This window comes from Syngnathus floridae, chromosome 10, assembly GCF_059516105.1.
Source record: "Syngnathus floridae isolate MCC-2025c chromosome 10, RoL_Sflo_1.0, whole genome shotgun sequence".
Lineage (NCBI taxonomy): Eukaryota > Metazoa > Chordata > Actinopteri > Syngnathiformes > Syngnathidae > Syngnathus > Syngnathus floridae.
Genome location: NC_142422.1, coordinates 7,398,283 through 7,416,928, shown reverse-complemented (window position 1 = coordinate 7,416,928; position 18,646 = coordinate 7,398,283). Strand labels below are relative to the sequence as shown.

The 18,646-nt window shown below is 39.5% G+C and overlaps 1 protein-coding gene and 1 long non-coding RNA gene across 2 annotated transcripts; both read right to left on the bottom strand.

Moving 5' to 3' along the window:
* Window positions 1-1,461: 1,461 nt before the first annotated feature.
* Window positions 1,462-12,285, bottom strand: vegfaa (vascular endothelial growth factor Aa). Its single transcript, XM_088387660.1, has 7 exons — window positions 11,613-12,285; window positions 10,341-10,383; window positions 8,807-9,003; window positions 8,015-8,091; window positions 7,895-7,930; window positions 5,032-5,163; window positions 1,462-3,773 (listed from the first exon to the last, which is right to left on the bottom strand). The coding sequence occupies exons 1-7, from the start codon at window positions 11,676-11,678 to the stop codon at window positions 3,752-3,754; spliced, it is 573 nt and encodes a 190-aa protein (XP_088243786.1). The 5' UTR covers window positions 11,679-12,285; the 3' UTR covers window positions 1,462-3,751.
* Window positions 12,286-17,008: 4,723 nt separating this feature from the next.
* Window positions 17,009-18,545, bottom strand: LOC148392176 (uncharacterized). Its single transcript, XR_015860868.1, has 2 exons — window positions 18,411-18,545; window positions 17,009-18,234 (listed from the first exon to the last, which is right to left on the bottom strand). It is a non-coding gene; the product is annotated as an uncharacterized LOC148392176 (long non-coding RNA).
* Between the last annotated feature and the right edge of the window lie 101 nt (window positions 18,546-18,646).

Genomic DNA, 18,646 nt, shown 5'->3' with positions numbered 1-18,646 from the left:
TGGGTGTGCACGCCGGGGTGGAGTGGGGGATAGGGGCACGTACATGCGTGTGCACATGTCCATGAAAGCAAGGTGAAAGAGATTACGAGTGAATTTTCCACTCCCTCCTGCCAGTGTGTTTGAACCTGCTTGTGATTTCCTGGAATTATTATTTGAGCCGAGAAAATGGTCTTGTTGAGGTTTATGGGTGGAATTACTTTTATGGTTTGGATATTCTTTTATTGCCCAATCACCTTACAATAATTGGAATGATGACAAAAACAAACCTTCATTTTCACCTTTGCTCTTGTGCCTTTTTATTGAGTAACTTTATTTATTTAGAATATGACGTTACGTGTGCTTTAAACTATTTAATCATGTTGGAGTTTATTGTAAAACTAAATACACAACAAAAATAAGTACACACATTCTATACTTACACAATGACAAGAGTTACTTTGTTTTTAAAATCATCACCGGTACTAATGCTAAAGTCAACGTAAAATCTCATTAACATGCTAACAAGAAATTAGCATCAAAGTCAAGAGTGATATTTCTTCAAATAAGTAATATTAAACACAAATAAGTAATATTAAACACACACACACACATATATATATATATATATATGTGTGTGTGTGTGTGTCTGTCTGTATGTATTTATGTCTTCTCAATCAAAGTACTCATATGGCCTTGGCAAATGAGGGGTTTAAAATTTACTTCTTTGCCATGAGGGTAAAGTTGCCCAGGTTTAGAGTAAAAATCCTTCATAATCACAGATCAAATCATTTTCTGCATTCTTTGGGGTATTTAGTTGCAAAAGTACTCAGCATCATTACTAAGCTCCTGATCTAAAACACTTCTAACACTTGTGTTTGACATAAATTCTGGTAAGTTGTTTGAGGCACAAACATCTACGCCCGCTCTTGCAGGAAATGTAGTCACATTCAGGTTTTTTACTTCCTTGTAGTCATAGTTGAAATATTTCTATTATGTATGGATGACGCCCACAAAGGCTTATTACTGATGCTAAAAATGAACACTTAATAATAGTTACGAAATAAAAGATTAAAGCCCATTAAAATTGTTATGCCAAATGCTACAATGACAGTTCTTCACAGTTGCAGGTAAAGAATGATCCCAAACAGGCAACTCCAGGAAAGATAAGACATTTTTCTGATGTCCATGTGCGCTAGACTTCAATCTTAAGGCAGTCATTGATTGGCAAGTATTTGTATTAATGTAAGTAATATTCATGTAGTATATATTAAAAATATTCTTAGCTTGCCCAAATCATCTGAGCTAATGTAGATGTGAATGCCAAGTATTTACTATGTAAACATCAAATGAAAACAAAAAGATATCGATTGCAATTACATATTGCGTGCAGTGCTCTGTTCAGTTGACTTTACAAAAACTACATCTGACTGGATAATAATTAAAAATGTCGAAAGGCCGCAATGAAGAATAACAGAAACAATGTATTTTAAAAATAAATATGTTTAATAGTTACACTAGAAACAACAAAAAGAGTATTAATATTGTAAAAGAATTTACAGCACAAATAAATATATTAATGTGAAAATATACTAAAAAAATTATGGCTGTACAAACTCAACATAGTTGTTTCATTTAAATACAAAAAGAATGTTCTCATCAACTGAGGACTTGAGAGGCATTGGCTCTGACCCAGCTGATAGTCTTAGTGAACACGGTCTCAGGGCTTTAGTTTGAGGGTGGTAATATTAGGATTTACTGCTGGCTCACATGGCTGATAAAGAACAGTGTTGAAACTGGCAGAAAAGGTTCGTTGTGTAATTTAGTATGTAGTATAGCAGCTTTTGCATCTCCATTTTGAGTGCCGGACATGTTATTTTGTCTATTTCTAGTGTACTGTTTACCTAATCAATTACTTGAACTTGTTTTTTTTAAATCAAGTCAAGTCAAGTTTTGACTTGACTTTTTTTTTTAAATGACATACAGCACAGTTATTTGAACTCTTGAGTTGACCTCATATGGTAACAGTTAAAATGCAGTTTACATTTAATCATGAATGAGTCTTGCTTGAATAAAATACTCGAATGTCAGTTGTGGTTCTCAGAAAATCCAGAGAAAGTACGTTGCCAGTCGACCACCCTGAGACAAGAGCCCTAGAGACAAGAATCTTCACACAATTAGGTCCGAGCTGAGCAGCAGCAGCAGCAGCAACTAGACTCCTTCAGTCCTGCATATGACGTGTCTGCGGGCAGGCAAGTGCAAAACCACATGTCCATTGCCCGAGTCCCGAGTCCAAAATGAAAAGCACCTGTGCTGGTGCATCATACACACATACTTGTGACTGGGGTTTCCATCGGTCAAATGCCCATAACAACCTAACCGCCCCCCTGACCCCGGAATCTTCACGTCCCCGTTCGGCTGGTGAGTAACATAGCTTTAGTTTAAAATTGGGAATGTCAAAGCTTTGTTTTCAGTCCTCCCCCGCCCCACAAAAATCTACAAACATGTTCAATCTCAAAGCAGATTGACAGGGAGGGAAAAACTAAACTCATTGTAACAATTCATATAAATATTATAATACAGAATACTGAAGACATTCTATAAATTAAATGTAGACTATTTGAAAAGGGATATCCAGTAAGTATATACAGACAGTTAACAATAAATTACTCTGCTGTGGAGGCATGACTATTTCTTTGGAGCACAGACAAAGCCATTAAATACGGAAAACAGCAAGGTTGGGGTTTTCTAGACTGACCTATTACCAGCTCATCTAGTCACTACCCTTTGTCATACAGTATATTAATATATAATAAATATTTTATGTGTGTGTATATATATAATTAATATCCCTTTAGCATGGTCTCAACATGTGAAATTAAAATGTCTAAATAAAAATAAAAATCATAAACTGTGCATGTCAATAAAAATATCTTTTCCAACCCAAAAAAGTTGTGTGATGGAGGCAGGACCAGACAGGTAGTGGATCAATATCTTTAAACTCTGGCAAGACTTGAAACTGGCATCATCGGTTGTTAGAGTCCAAATTGTTATCAATTGTTACTTGGCAAACTTTTCTTTTGGTTCTTGCCATCGTCACTGAACTTTGATTTGGGAAGAAGGTCACATTATTCGTCACCACAGCACGTAACCTGTGTCAGCAGTTGTGTCATATTATGTCATTATATTCTCACATTAGCTGTTGTCGCTTCCTACAGTACAGACGGAACGTCTAAGCGTGTCACAGAGGAGAACAAGTTCGGAAACCTGCCATACAGTTCAAGTGTCGCAGGTGCCCCCATCGTTATTTCACAATCCAGCTGTCCCCATTCAGGCCCTTTAGGCAAGTTCGGCTTTTTCTTTTTTTTGCATCAATGGATGAAATTGTGGTCGCCGAATTTTCCATAAAGCGAGACGTAGTTCAGGGTCATATCCACAGCAGACCAGCATCCAGTGAAGTCTTACATAAAATAAAATATCTTTTCCCCAATTTTACCCAGGAGCTCTATCACATTTCCCATTCACACGCAGACAGCGCATTCGTTTTAAATAGTAGCAGCAATACACACTGTTGATGTACTGTACTTAGAGTATATGCACATATACTATATATTATTAGCGTTGGGTGGAAAACAGACAGTGGCAAGATCATAATTCAGAACGTCCTGTCTTGTATTGTCCTTGAGTGTCCTTGCAGGGAATGCATCCTCAGATTTCAAAGTGCTGTGCCAAAAAGAATTCCTTCATAACAGTGTAGTCTGCACCTCCCGGTCTCTCATCTCCTCACTTTGTCACATCTGTGGAAGAAGAGACAGAAATCCGATTGAGTGTTTTGAAACTGATTTGTGTGCATTACATACATGACATAGTGCATGCAAATATATTTTAGAACAAGGGCAAAGACAGAAGGAAAAGATGGGGGCGTGAGGGGGCTATGCGTGTAGCTTGTAGGAATTCCTACCTTCCTAATAAATGATCGTGTATGTAAATTTCAACGTGACTAAAATGGGTTTGCAGCTGAGTTAAGCAGCTGTGGCTTAAAAGCTAAAACTGTAAGAGGGATTTTGACTCCCACCACCATCAACCCATCTCCTGAACATCAAGCAGCCTATTTGAATGGTGGTCACTGGTGGCAGACGTGTGTGGCTCTTTAAAACTAGATCAGTGTGGGGGGCCCATTGTGGGGGGCCTGGGCAACTCAAAGGTCATCTCAGTGATTGGGTCACAGGAGGTCATGTAGGCTTGTTAACTACAGGCTGACCACCTCTCTTTTTGGGTCTGCGCTTTACGGCGGCATGGGGATGTGTCTGCCTTAACTCGACTGCATTATGTTTAGAATTCATGGATGGGACATGAGCCAAAAGAAGCAAGCAGTGTGGCGATCAATGCAATCAGAAATGTGCAAATATTCTTCAAAATTAAGAACAATGAAAATGCAAAGTTTTGAAAATGGCTCGCGAACTGGCAGATCTTTAAAACGCCCGCATTATCAGGTTGAAGGATGGTTTGTTGACAAATAAATGTTTTGGTAATACCTCTCCAGAGAAGTATACATCATTTACTGTGACCAGAGGAGACATATTGCATCTCTAATCATTATGAATGAGATTATGATTATGCATGATGACAATTAGCTAACAATTGGAAAATGAAAAAAACATGGCGAGATAACAGATTTTAAGTGTGTCCTGTTGACATAAACTAACCAAGAAGGAAACTCAATTTGGGATTGCGGCAATAAATAAACGACTATAATATTATCTTTAATGAGTGAATGTGAATTTTAATCAATTTTGACGACCCAAATGCTGAGTTTTGGATTAGCATGTCACAAGCACAACAACTATTACTTGCAATAATAACAGGAGCCTGAATAGCATTCGACAGGACAATGCAAGCACTGAGAAGAAGGCAACATTGACGTGTACAAATACAACACAACATCAAAAAGAACGGGATGGCATGCTTAAGCACAGCAGCGGGTGAAGAGATAAGTAGCCAGGAGATATTTCTTTTTTCAAGGAACGTTGTTTATCGTACGTATGGTAAACAAACCTGCAAGTTCTTTCGTTTAATTCAAGCTGCCTGGACTTGCAGTCTAATTGTGTGAATTTGCAGGAGCATTTACAGGTGAGAGGGTCCTGCACAAACAAGCGCTTTCTTCTCTCTGAACAAGGCGCACAGTGGCTGCAAGGGAAGCAAAAAGGAGAGAGATAGAGAGAGAGATCTAAGCTACAGAGCGAATTCTGCAGAAAAGGACAGACACTCATGCAAAACCCCTAACCGCTCCTTTTCTCACACCCCATCTCACCCCCCTCATCGTCTCATTTATCAAGATTATTGAACGAGCGAGATATGCACGCGCAAGATTTGCGGCTCGGATTTGACATTTCAGCAGTTCGACTAATCCAGTAACTCTGGGATCCTTGTTCCCTTGTGTAACGAGACCTTTGTCTGAGCTCCTCCAGGAGTGGCACAAGTTCATACGCGATCATGACTTTGTGTAAAATCACACGGCCATCATGTCAAGCTCAATATACTTGCTTACTAGATTTCCTAATTGTGCATCAGTGTCAAGTGAGATAATATATTTCCATACATAGCTTGAGCAAAACCACCAAGTGAAATTTGCATAATATTCGACATAACACAGAATAATTAAGGGGATCATATAATGTTCATAAGGTTCAACTAGACATCGAAGCTATCGCTGTATCTGTTCCAGTGCTCTTCCAAAATGCAAGGTCACCAATAAAGACAAAACAAGAAACTAACTTGATATATTGAGGTCATTTGGTAGATATTTTGAGACTGTAAAGAGGGATGCTTTGTCTTACATCCAGAAATCATGATCAATCCTCTATCACCTCCTCAAACGCCTGTCTGAAAACAAATGCTTAATAACCCATACCATTCAAGTTATCAGTAAAACCTCAAGGCTATAAAAATCGACTAAATGTCTTGACTTATATTTATGTAACACTTGACTGTTGCCTGTGAATACATCTATCATCGGAGACAAAAGGAGACACGACACAAGATAAGATGCACCAAAGTGTGGCAAACAATTATCAGGGCAGGACAAAACAGACCGGACGACAGCATACACATTCGAGATTTGATTATACAAATCTTTATGTTGGTACTTTTCCTTCATTGCTCTCCAAAGTAAGGTGAAATAAAAGGCAAATGACTTTGGAGGAGATCCAGGCAGGTTGTGCTGGGCAAGATCAATAAAATCAAGGATTAACTAATCACCCTGTAGCGCATCTGCTTTCTCATCGAGTTTGGTCATTAGCAGGGTGAGATATTGATCTAAATAATGGAGGTGAAACAGGACGTACAGTATGTCCCCGTGACGGAAGATGAATGAGTGCATCCTCTTTACAGCCTTGCCACGTTAAAGTAGCTGAGCGTGCACAGGGACAGGCAACACTTCAACACGGCAAACCGAAGCTTAGCTGTCGTACAAATCGGCAGTCACATGCTGCCCTTATCTACTTTAAAAACCTGAACGACTTGGAAGTGGGAAGGTGGATACATGGAGATGTCATTATATTAATAAATGTGTCTGCATGGAGTTGTGAGTTTGACAGTGAGCTGCGGTTTTATTTAAAATTAGCTTGACCTATTTCCAAGGCACCTTCATTTCTTTGTACTATACAAGACAAGCTGATGAGGGATCTTGAATGTATGCAGTACTTTTTTGCTTTGTCATGCTAAGTATATCGTAACTTACTGTATGTGAAACTGTTCATGTGGCTATAATGTGAATTTCATACTGGCTAACTTAAAGTGCCACAATGTATGGATCAAAGTGCCAAACTGAAAATGAAGTGATGATGACGGAGCTATCGAAAGACACAGTACTTTGTGTCAAGTGAGTTAAATGACAAGGTCTTCACTCATCGCTTTTTTTACCCTCTATTCGCCGCACTAAAAATAAAAATAGGTTAAGTGCCTGACACCTGTTGCTACAATTAGACTGGGGAGGTTAAATTTGTGCAACTGGAGTCACAACGCAGACGACAGCAGGTGGTCCACAGTCTGCCCACTGTTACAGCCAACGCTGCCGTAAAAAAAAAAAAAAAAAAAAATCGAGTGACAGGCCTGTGTGGAAAAGTGCTGGTTTCTAACTTCAATACGGGCTTATATAGTGTGAATTGATTGATTGATTGGACAGATGTGAAATTGATTGTTGATTAAATGTGACAAAATGAGACAAAAATGGAGAGCGCCACTTGGATTTGAACTAATGGATGTGTTGTTGATTCAGTTGCAACACCATGATAAGAGGTGAGCTGCAGTACATTTATGCAGACCTGCGCTATGACACTGTAATCTGCTCAAGACTACTCCCACAGTCCAGAACAATCGATCAAGGAGCTTTACTTTTTCCTCATTCCTAAATTCTAAAACAAAACAATTTAAGTGCACGCTTGGTCTGGATTGTCATTGTTGGAATTCCTAAATTGTAGCACTAAGGCGGGACACGTAACTTTTTGGTAAACCAAAATATGTCCTAGATGTGCCTGCTGCCAAAACTAAACAATCTATTGCAATGCTTCCCAACCGTTCTCGAGTCAAGGCACGCATTTGACATTAGAAACATCTCACGGCATACCGCCAAACAAAAACCTCACAAAAAGTATGAAGACTGACTGAAGTAACAATGATTTTTTTTTTTCCCAATTTATCCACAAACTGACTGTATTAGTGTGAAATATGGGACTGTTTATTAACACAAAGCCATGATTTATTCTCTTATATGAACGGCAACGGAATTATTCCACTTTGTGCCATCTAATGGAGGAGGTATTTCATTCTACTCCCAATCACTATACGTCAGTGGCATAGTTCATTGATCAAATACATATTCATATTTAAAAACACAAAAATACACACACGATATACTTACTATTCTTTCTTTGCTCGAACTACTTCAGGCTTTAGTCTGAAATGAAAAATAACAGGTACAAAGGGAATTTAGATTTTTGCTCTCGTGATGAAAACGAATAAAAATGGGGACCGCTCTCACCTGCACTCACACTTTTGATGCTCTGTGAAGCTCAATTGAATTTTATGTTGCGTGACCATGGATCTGACCCGCATTACCTTGAAGGAAAACAAGACATGACAAAGAAACGGTCAGCTTAATTATATCGAATGTTCCAGGAAGTTTCTAAGTTGTGTAAACTCTTTCTTGTGCTTCTTCAACCATCATGCATACCAAAGTACAGGCGTGTTCAGAGGCTAGATGAGACTTTGACCACATGGACATGGCTGTAAACATTCCGGTGAAATAAACACCGTATTTGAAATGCCATGTCTTGCTGTACTTTTCCTATTCTGAAGAAAAGCTGTAGCGCTGGGAAAACACTGAGACAGTGCTCTGGCAATTATTCACATTAAATTAGCTTAAACTGTCGATTAAAGCTATTGCTTTTAAAATAAATGTTGCATTTGCAGTAGTATGTGGGCTCCCACTAGTGGTCCATAAAAGAATCACTAAATTTTGATTGAAGTATATTTTCTACGTACACTGTTTGGAACAATTATTTAGTTGCAACTTTTATGTGCAATACATTTTAACCAAATCCTTATTCAACGGGAGGTATTTTTATTTCCCCATTTTTAACTGCAGTGTAAATATCCAAAATATGAATATTGCTACCTGACAATATGCATTATTTTAATTCTATTCTATTCTATTCTGATGCGCTCAAGCACTGAAACATGTCCTCACTGATGAGCAGTGTTGGGTTTAATTGTCCTCATCAAACAGCATAAAAACAAATGGACCGTTCAAGCGTGTCCATCCTCTACGCACCTGCAGGGTAACGTTGCGGGTTTCCGATGGCACGCACTCCATTGCCTCATCGTTGCAGCAGCCTCCACATCGAGTGAGGACTACACATGAAGGTATGTAGGTGTGTTCCGTGTCTTCTGGATACTCCCGGGAGATATCGACAAGCATTTCTCTGGGCTGACACCTACTCTTCATGATGACATCTGTGAGCTGGATAACTGAAAATGAGGAGGCATTGATTTTCATTTGTCAACATTTGATCAAATACTTTTTAGAGATAAAAAGAAATAGAAGACTGCTTCCTGGAAATTCCACATACAATAAAACCATGACAAATACAAATGTTGTGATATTTTATAAGACCATACACGAACTACTTGTCTTTATATGTCATGCCTGCCACCAAGCCTGCTGTCCGTCTCCAAGGTGGTGACATGACTGGACTGCTGCTAGCTTAGCTGGAGGCAAAATGTGTGTTGCAGTGTGAAACTCGGCACAAGCCTGATGCCACCTGCCTCTGTCGCCACCCATGAGGAGTTAATCATCCATTGTGCAGTGAATAATTTACAGTTGTCATCCATGTCCTTAAAAGTATTGCCACATGGATGACATTGAACGACTGTGTCAGGCCGGTCATGTGGTATCGGTGTGTAGTATCGGAGCAATTATAGGAATGCAAAGTACAATACAATATCGGCACCAGTAAAAATACTGCAATCGTTATCGGTGCATTTCTAGTTAAATTTTCCTTTTCCATTCCCTGTGAGGCCGATGATGCCAACTTGATCCCTTGAGATCCTAATTGAAGATTCCACTAAAACTGATTGATTGCAACAGTCACCGATTCAAAAGGCTGACTGACCTCAATGACCCAACGATGATGACTAGAATTAGCTCAGTGTATGAAACCACAATGACTCGAGAACCAAAGCCAGATTGCGATAACCCATATTGTTAATCTTTTAGGGGTTGTGATATTGTCTAAAGAAGAGCAAGGAGTCTGCCACCTGTGTGCTCTTGAACTTCACAGACTAACACTATCACCCCAATAACAATTGTGTGAGCCTGTGCCTGTGCTCAGAAATGACGTCTGTTGCAGCCAATCGCCGGTCTACCTCCATCACCAGTGAAAGGGTCCAACCTTGGCCTGAGCACAACAGTGTCACTATCAAACAAACAAGCATTTGACACTGAACCAAGGCTGACTGCAGATGGGCAGCTGCTGCATCAGAGTCACTCAAATGAAGCCACACAAACTTCCTCCTAATGCAGTTTGTTACAGATATCTTGGCAGTCTAATCTGCCCCTCTTTTATATGGACTCCAAAGTCCCAAGTTAGACCTTTAGCCAGTCTGGGAACTTTAAGTATCGTCTAACCAAAAGGGGGAAATGTTAACACGCACGCACACACACACGTGCACGTTTATAAAATATATAAAGAATTTATTCAATGGTGTAAATGCAAATGTTCATTAATCGTCCACTAGGTGGCCCTATGTTCTGGCTTTATCGTTGATGACATTTTAAAAATAAGAAATAGAAATGGAACACCTACCTTCATTTTTACTCTTATCCACTCCCTTGTTAATGCTGGCAGTCTGCAAGAGATGCACAAGAGCAAGTGCGCGTCATTTTCTTTAATCAGTGCAGCACACATTTATTAGACACATTTCGATGGCAAATCTGCCTATATGCGGTTTTGAAGCTTGAAAGCCAATTATAACTCAAGACACGTGTCACATTGTCAAAAGGCGTTTTGAGTCAGTATTTTTCTCTATTATACTTAATGCGATTGCACACATGGGGACAGTCCCTCCCTGCATTTTTTGCCGGGGAGAAAAGGTGACGTGACAATCTGCTGCATCATCCGCTTACCTCAAGTGGCTGCTGCAATTGGCTGAAGGTATTGCGTGAGAAATTCAGTGTGGAAAACGTGGTGTCAAAGAGGTGGGCATCCTGCGGGGATGCCGGCTAGGAGAAACCGAACCTCTCGGTGTCCACATATTCCGGATCACCGTGAGAGAAAAATAGACCGGGACTGAACTCTTGGGCCGAATAGCTGAGAGGACTGCTTCTAATAATGAATGCATGCGCGCGTATGGGTCGCTCAACGCCAGACAGAGCTCTCATCAATCAAACATTTATGAAGCAGTCTATGTAATGTCTCTTTTTAGATTTGGTCATGATTGAGGTTCCTAATCTGAATTGTATGCGAAGGTCCTGCTCAAGTTGCGTTTTTTTTTTTTTTTTAATTGATGTTTCATTCATTCAACCCTGATTTGAATCCGTTTTGACACCTGATTTTGGGTAGCTGCTGGGGGGGTCGTTCTTTGTAAATTGTCCCTAGTCTGCACGAACTGGCCGACAGTGCTCGGGTTTCCACCCACTAAACAGACACGTAAGGTGAATTTCTAAGCAGTTCCTTGACCGAGGCGACAAGGTTGCTGTGCTGCACCTGGGATGAATTAAATACAGAAAACAATGTTCTCTGCACAATTACACTTGACAAATAAAAGAGGTACTATGGACAGTTTAAATCGCTCGATTCACTGTGTCGCCCATAAACTGACAAGTTATATTGAGCCTAGTGGTACGTACGCATCTATTATGCCACAGTGATGACGTTACAAATTCATAACAGTTTCCATTGAAGCAAATGTTTTCAGAAGTCACATTTTCTTTTGGCAAACTAGAAACAGGTACCTTCAAATAAGTTTCTGTTCCTTCAGACTTCTCGCAACATATGCCGATTTGTTTCTATTTAGGCAAGTTATCAAGGAGTTATAAATCACTTATAGTTAGAGGAATTCAATTCTGTCAAACTCACCTTTACGGTGGATAGGTGAAGAACCGCTGCCAAGAGAATTTGTATCAAACTAAAAACAAAGTTCATGATTGTAACTCCACAATAGTCCAAAAATCCCAGGCGTCAGTTCAAATGATAATAAAATAATTTAAAAAACAATGAGCAAGGTGTCAATTTACGCAAAATGAAAAATGTTAAAAACCCGCAACAAATCTTTGCTATAGTGAAAACGAATCCATTTCTTCCGGGCGTATGTGGCACAGCGTTGTCTTCTTGCAGGAAATGTTACCATCCAAGAGGCATTGCTCATCCACGGACAAAGACAATGTGATGCTTTCTGAAATCCACACAGGAACAGATCGATCCGCCACATGCGTTCAACTCTGTTGTCATGGGAAGCCGATCAGCTCAGCAACTTTGCGCGCCGGTTGTCTCACGCTCCCGCAACAGAATGAAGGAGTGTTGGAGGTTAAGCGTTTGTCGGTAAAAAAAAACCCAAAACAAGTGATCCAATTTTCCCCTTCACGCCTTTTGTCGTTCCTTATTTAGCCACGGGTTCCGTTTTCCCTTTTTTTTGGTCTGTGTTTGTTTCTATAGTAAACATAGACGGAGGCTTGTCACCGGCTCAGCTCAGCTGTACCAGCTTGTCTCGCGTCCTATCTGCGCTAGGTTGTAAGAGCCGGCCGGGTTTCAATGCTTATTATTAAAGGTGCAGGAGCATCAGGGAGCAGGAGACTCATTGAGGAGGCGGGGCAACGGAGAGCAGCCAATAGCAGCAAGGAGGCTTGATCCAAAAACTGGCCTGATCGTCATTGATAAAATCTTATTCCACTCGTAAAGGTTTGTCAAAAGTGGACACGATTAACAATATCCTGGGCTACAAAAATCACCAATACAAACAATGAAAGTAGATATGTAAATATGAATATTATAATACAAACTATATCAATCATATAATAATATATTAATCATATAGAACAATAATATACAATATAATACTATAATAATAATATAGATATTCTTTTCTGTCTAACGAAAACTATCCCACTGGTAATTTAGAGCGAACTGAATGCAACAATAATTTTATCTGGACAATAATTAATGTTTAAAATGTAAAAGCAAAGTGATGATTTTACCATGGATGTTACATTCCATCGCTACTTCTGTTTGTTTTTTCTAGTGAATAGATACCACCTTAACTCAACATTTGGATATCTTATTAATGGATTTGGTTCCTAAACTATTAAAATGCTATTTCCCATGTTTTTAAGTTCCATGCATGTCTAATAAGTCATGATAGTGAATTTGTGTTTATGTAAGCATTTTAGTCAAAACCCATTCTGCGGTGAAGACTGCCACAAAACCTGGAAAAATAAACAGACACGTTGCTTAACTTGCACTCAATTGAGTTGATTTACTGTAAATAACTTTAATTTTTGCTTATTTCATCAATCTGTTTCAGTTGTTTAGTTTGAGAAGGACTCTACTAACATTGGTCTGACTTGTTTCAATTCATTTTGACACGCAGATGGTTCAGTGCGCTCCTAAAACTACTCCAAATAGTTTCCATGGTTCCTGACCCACTTGTCTTGCTGTTTCGTGTGTCCATCAACTGCCCTTCAACCTTGAGTGAATTTTCGAGATCAGTTTAACAAAAAAACTCTCTCTCGAGAGCCAAACCTTGCTTCTTTTCACCAAGACAATTATCATTGATTGATTTCAGGAGCTTTATCGGCAAAAGGCAAATGCTTATGATTTGAGAGTATAAAAATGCTGCCAAACCAGGGGTGTGCAGAAGACAGAGTTTAAAACACGGTTTAGAAATACATTTTCAACCCTATGATCTAAAACCAACATGACAATTGACAGAGCAGAAGTCAGTGTTTGATGAGTAAAATAACAGATAAATATTTGACACACACTCTGATGTCACATGCAGCAGACATTACAAATTAATTTTCCAGACAGTATGAGTAGTAAAAGGGTGAATTACACAATCGTGTCATCAGTTCTGACTCCATCTGTCTTTATGCGGGATGCTGTAAAAGGGGAGAAAGCTGATGACAATTAAAATCTCAGGAAAGACAGGGACAGGAGAAAATAGTATTTTCAATTTATGGATGATGGAAATCCAACGAGTCATTGTGAACAGAAAACAATACAATGTGTACTCACGCGTAACTTTGATGATTAGTGATGGAAAAGCAGTTACTTCATGTATTTTGGATTTGATCTGTCACTTCATCTAAAAATTAAATGATGCTCACTTTCAAGTGTACATTCTGTTCTGATGTTCTTTCATTATTATTAATGATGTAATGTTGACAATGTGTTTTCTTTGGTCTCTTGCCTGCGAGAGGCAATGATTAGAACTTTAGGAGTTTATTCTTGCTTAACGGGTGTCTGGCTCGCTTTTGTAGGTAATCACCCTCCCCAGAAGTATAAAATACTGGTTGAGCTCACATTCGCACAGGATGCAGCTGCCAACAACCAGTCCAGAGTTTTAAATCGTCATGAGATGAAGCAGGTCTTGGACCAATTACATACAACTAAGACAAGGGGCCAACTTTGTCATGTTATAACTTGTATGATTGAGTTTTCACACTTTTAATTTCACTGTGCTCCTATCATGTCATGTCAACAATCTAGTCTAGGGAAAAATCCTGATAAAATAATACCACATCACTGGAATGTAAACCCCGTGATAGATAATACAAGGATTGTGACACATCTCATGAAATTAATTATCAAATAAACTAATTGAATTAGGTAATATATTTTTCAGTTTACACTGTCATTTGGTGGTATTTCGTTTCCAAATCGTCCTGTGAAAGTAAATGGGCATCAATGTTTAGATACAAAGTCATTTTGATACAAAGTACATATATGAATATAGGCTGAGTTACGGCTGCCTGCAGTGATGTTAATTCCAGGAGTGACAAATACTTTCTCGGTGTGCTTGCCACCAGGACACCCAGGTAACATTTGTACAACTTTGCCAAATGGTTGAAACCTGTTCGTTATTCTGAGCCCACCACAGATGAGAGTGCAGCATGGTAGGAATTTGCGGTGTTTGCAAATTCCGTGGACAACCTCTAGTCTTATGTACGTACGTATATAAGTGTATGCATGTGTGTGTGCGTGGGTTGTGTGAGTTAGCAAGAGACACAAGTCTGGGAGTGGAAGGTTGGGGTAGGGGGTGACTATGGACAATCCTTGTATTCCCCCGGGGAGACCCATGGAGCCGGACACCCGGAAGCTAACATCCTCGTCTGTCTGAGCCTTGGTGAGACACAGGACCACACAGATGGATCCCACTGAGCTGATTGGCTCCAAGCAGATTCTCCACGAGGATGCTGAAGTATCACAAACAACAGTGCAACCATGGGAAAATATTACACAGGAATGTATTATTTTCAGTTATCTGAAAGTTGGATTTTTGTGGCAATGGAGCAGATTTTTTTTCAATACATTGAGCAATGTTGGGGTCAAAAAAACATAATAGCCAAAGAAGGAGAAGATTATGTTCGGAATCGTGAATTGCACAAATAATCTATTTCTCAGTTCCTCTTTCTGTGACGGTAATATTCAAGTAACAATAATTGTGAAATCGGCAACAACATGGAATGTCATTCTTTCTCGTTCTCTTTAGTTTTATGTCATTCCTGTGACCTGCTTTACATTCTACAAAATTAAACAACTGAGATGATTATATAATTTGTGCCAGGGGTTATATGTTTATTGTGTCAGACTTTGGTTTTACAATAATTATTTTGTGGCACTCGTCATGATTGTAGCGTGTCTTCTTATGTAACTCACCACAAAGTAATAAGGCATATTCAAAGCATTCACCATGCACAAAGTTAAGCAATTGAAACTAGTATTTCTTGCATCTTTTTTTACTGGTCGGTCTTATTAATCATGATATATAGTACATTCAAAAATCCCTTCAAGGCTGTGACTTTTGTGTCACAATCACACAGCATGAAGTATCAATCCCAACACTAATGCTAAAATCGGTCATTTTAGGAAATTGAATTCAGACATTGGCAAAACATTAACCGATTAAAAGAGAACACAAAGTCTTTAAAAAGCCATTACACACAGACAGTCAGAGCTCATGAATCGGATTATGCAGTATATCTCAATGTCAATGTTATTTATCTCTGTGACGCATGTCTTTTATCACGAGAAAAGTCAGCCGACAGTCTCTCAGCAGAACTACAGGGTCGATTAGGCCTTTTATGTCAATGTTGGCGAGAATATAAAAGAAAATATTTGCTCTCACATTCACACTTATGCACAATTCAGAGCCTTTAGTCAACCTAACATCCATTCGTGTATTTAGAATGAGTTGCTGGAATAACTGGTGAAACCGACACAAGCATCAGGGAAAGAATTGGATCAGAGTCAAACCCAAAAATCTCTTCACTGTGAGGAAAACTACTGTTCCACCAGGCTGTGCGTAGAAAAGTTCAAGGACTGGTGTCACTAAAGATATATTTCAAATCCAAAATGCAGTTTCCTCCAAAAGTCTATGGGCTTCACTGCAATGTCTTCTTAAACTTCTGCAAGGGCTCTCAGCATCTCTGTCATCACAAATATCTTGATGTCATCCACATCATCAAAACGGTCCCCCTTGACCCCCTCGAGCTTGGGAAAATGAGATGAAAAAATTGTGCAGAGTCAGATCAGTAGGAGAGGTTGCTTTAATTCACCAAAGGCTACTATTTAAAAAGTCAAATTAATTGCAATGTTTTTTTTGTAATAAATAAATGATGCTGCTGTGTTCATTTGATTCAGTTATTGTCAGTTTGTCATGTGCCCTGTGACTGACTGTATGGTGACCAGTGCTGGGTGCAGTTGTCCCTTGTCAGCCTGGATAGACTGCAGTTCTGTGACCCTGAACACGATAAGCAGGAAAGAAAGAAATGGTCGTATGCACTGACATGAAACATTTGGTAAGCTTTGCTTTACAGGATGTCAGGCAGTTAGGGTCACAACAGCTGGCAAGCATTGCACAGTGTATGAATGTGCTTGCTAATGCAGAATATATAAATTGAAAAAAAGGTCAAAACAGTTGGCAAGCACTGCACATCATATAAATCTGCTTGCTAATGCAGAATATATACATATAAAAATGGATAGCTGTCAAACAGACCAGGAAATGCCCTTATCTTGAACTTTAGCAGCCATCCTGAATCATGGTATTGTGTCAAACGGCATTTCCTTGGACGTCACAATAATTGTGAGATGACTAGAATTGCTGATGCGCAATTTTTGACCTTTGCTACTCTCAAACTAACATAAATGATTTAAAATCTTATTTATTTCATCTGTTTATTATCCTACCCAGTCCCTCTTGTAGCATAATGTGCAAAATCAGTTGTATCATGTAAAGTGTATGACTGAACAAGAAGAGTGAAAGCATGTTTTATTCCATATTTAAAATTGTGTCTCAGGGCATCTGGTCTGTGTGTCCAATAATCTCTTACCGCTCAACTAACTGACTACATGGCACATTTAAAAAATGAGTTTCCGAACAGAACATTGTTCAAAAGTGCCGTTCAGTTATTCAGAGTGCACCGTAGCGGCTCCTCCAAACAGGGACATGCATCAGAAGAAATTGCAAGTATGAGTTTGTGAATGTGAGACTTTGTCAAGAGTACCATGGTCAATAAATAGCACTATAAGTGCACTCCATTTGCTGTTTTCAATTCCTCTGCTGTAAGATAAATAAATACACACATGATACACTGACAACCACCCCAAAAAAATAGCAGAACAGCAAAGCCTCTAATGGTGAACCGGGATATGGGAAGGGATCACTATTTTGATTAGAATTCCCCAGAGATTGTATTGTTTAAAACCTGACCAACATCTGAGTGAGAATTATGGCTCAGAAGTCAAACATAAATTTGGAGGTTGTTTCAAACCCTGAACAGTTGGACCCAGGAGCAGTCCCAGAGTCCCAGTCACAGTTTAAAACAGGAAGAACATGGATTTATTGAAGGTGGTGGTGACAGAAGCATGGAAAGTTGTTCCAGAGGAAATGTGTGGGTTGAGAGGTTTGAAGCAAGGCCGTATGGTCGGGTACTGGAGCTCGTCAACGAGGGTACTTCAGATAGGAAAAAAAACAAGTTCACAAAGTACTTTACAGATTTCTTGCAGATCTTAGGCAAGCGTAGCTGTTTCCGTATGGTAGATCAACCTATGGTAGAAGTTGGAAAGGAATTACTGAAGGTCCTTTCAGAGTAGGCTTGTCAGTAACTACTTGAGTCACAAGATCAAGTTTGAGCTATTCTACACATACATATTCACAAAATGTGTCTTCTGCATTTGACCTGTTACAAGAATCAGACTAGAGAAGTTCAGGGTATCAGCATCTCGCTCAAGGACACCACTGTCGTGAGTCCAGAGGATTTTGAGTGTATATTACTGCGTCTGCACTTTGTGAACCTGATGTTTTTTTGCCAACATTCTTCTGCTGGTCAAGGACTTGATCAAGGGTCGCTCCCGATGGCAACTACTTTCACAATTTGGCCACTGTTACCAGGAAACCGACGAATGAAGAATTCACGCTTCTCCAGTTTGAAGAATAGGTGATTTTTGAAGAGCCTCTGCAGCAACAGTCACATGATTTCTGTGCAAGAAAAAAAAAAAAGCAAGATGTCACCAAGGTAGGTCAAGGCAAAGCGGTTGACCATATGCATGTCATGTCATAAATGAGTGGAGCAGAGCAACCAAATGCAGCTTGGACCATGGTTTTTTGAAGGATAGCTAAGTCGACAAACAAACACACACGAGACAAAGACTCACGGACAGCAGACAGGCAAACAGAAGCCCACTCGGACACGGAACAGACTGACTATGAGCCTCCACACAAGATCGGTGGTAAACTGAACAAGCAGGACAAGAACACAAGGCACAAACACAGATGGGCGTCAACATCAGACACCCACAGCAAGACACACACGGGCAGGGTTTAAATACATCAGATAACAAGAAAGAGCAGGTGACAGACATCACAATAGCGAAGGGGTGTGGCTGAGGGA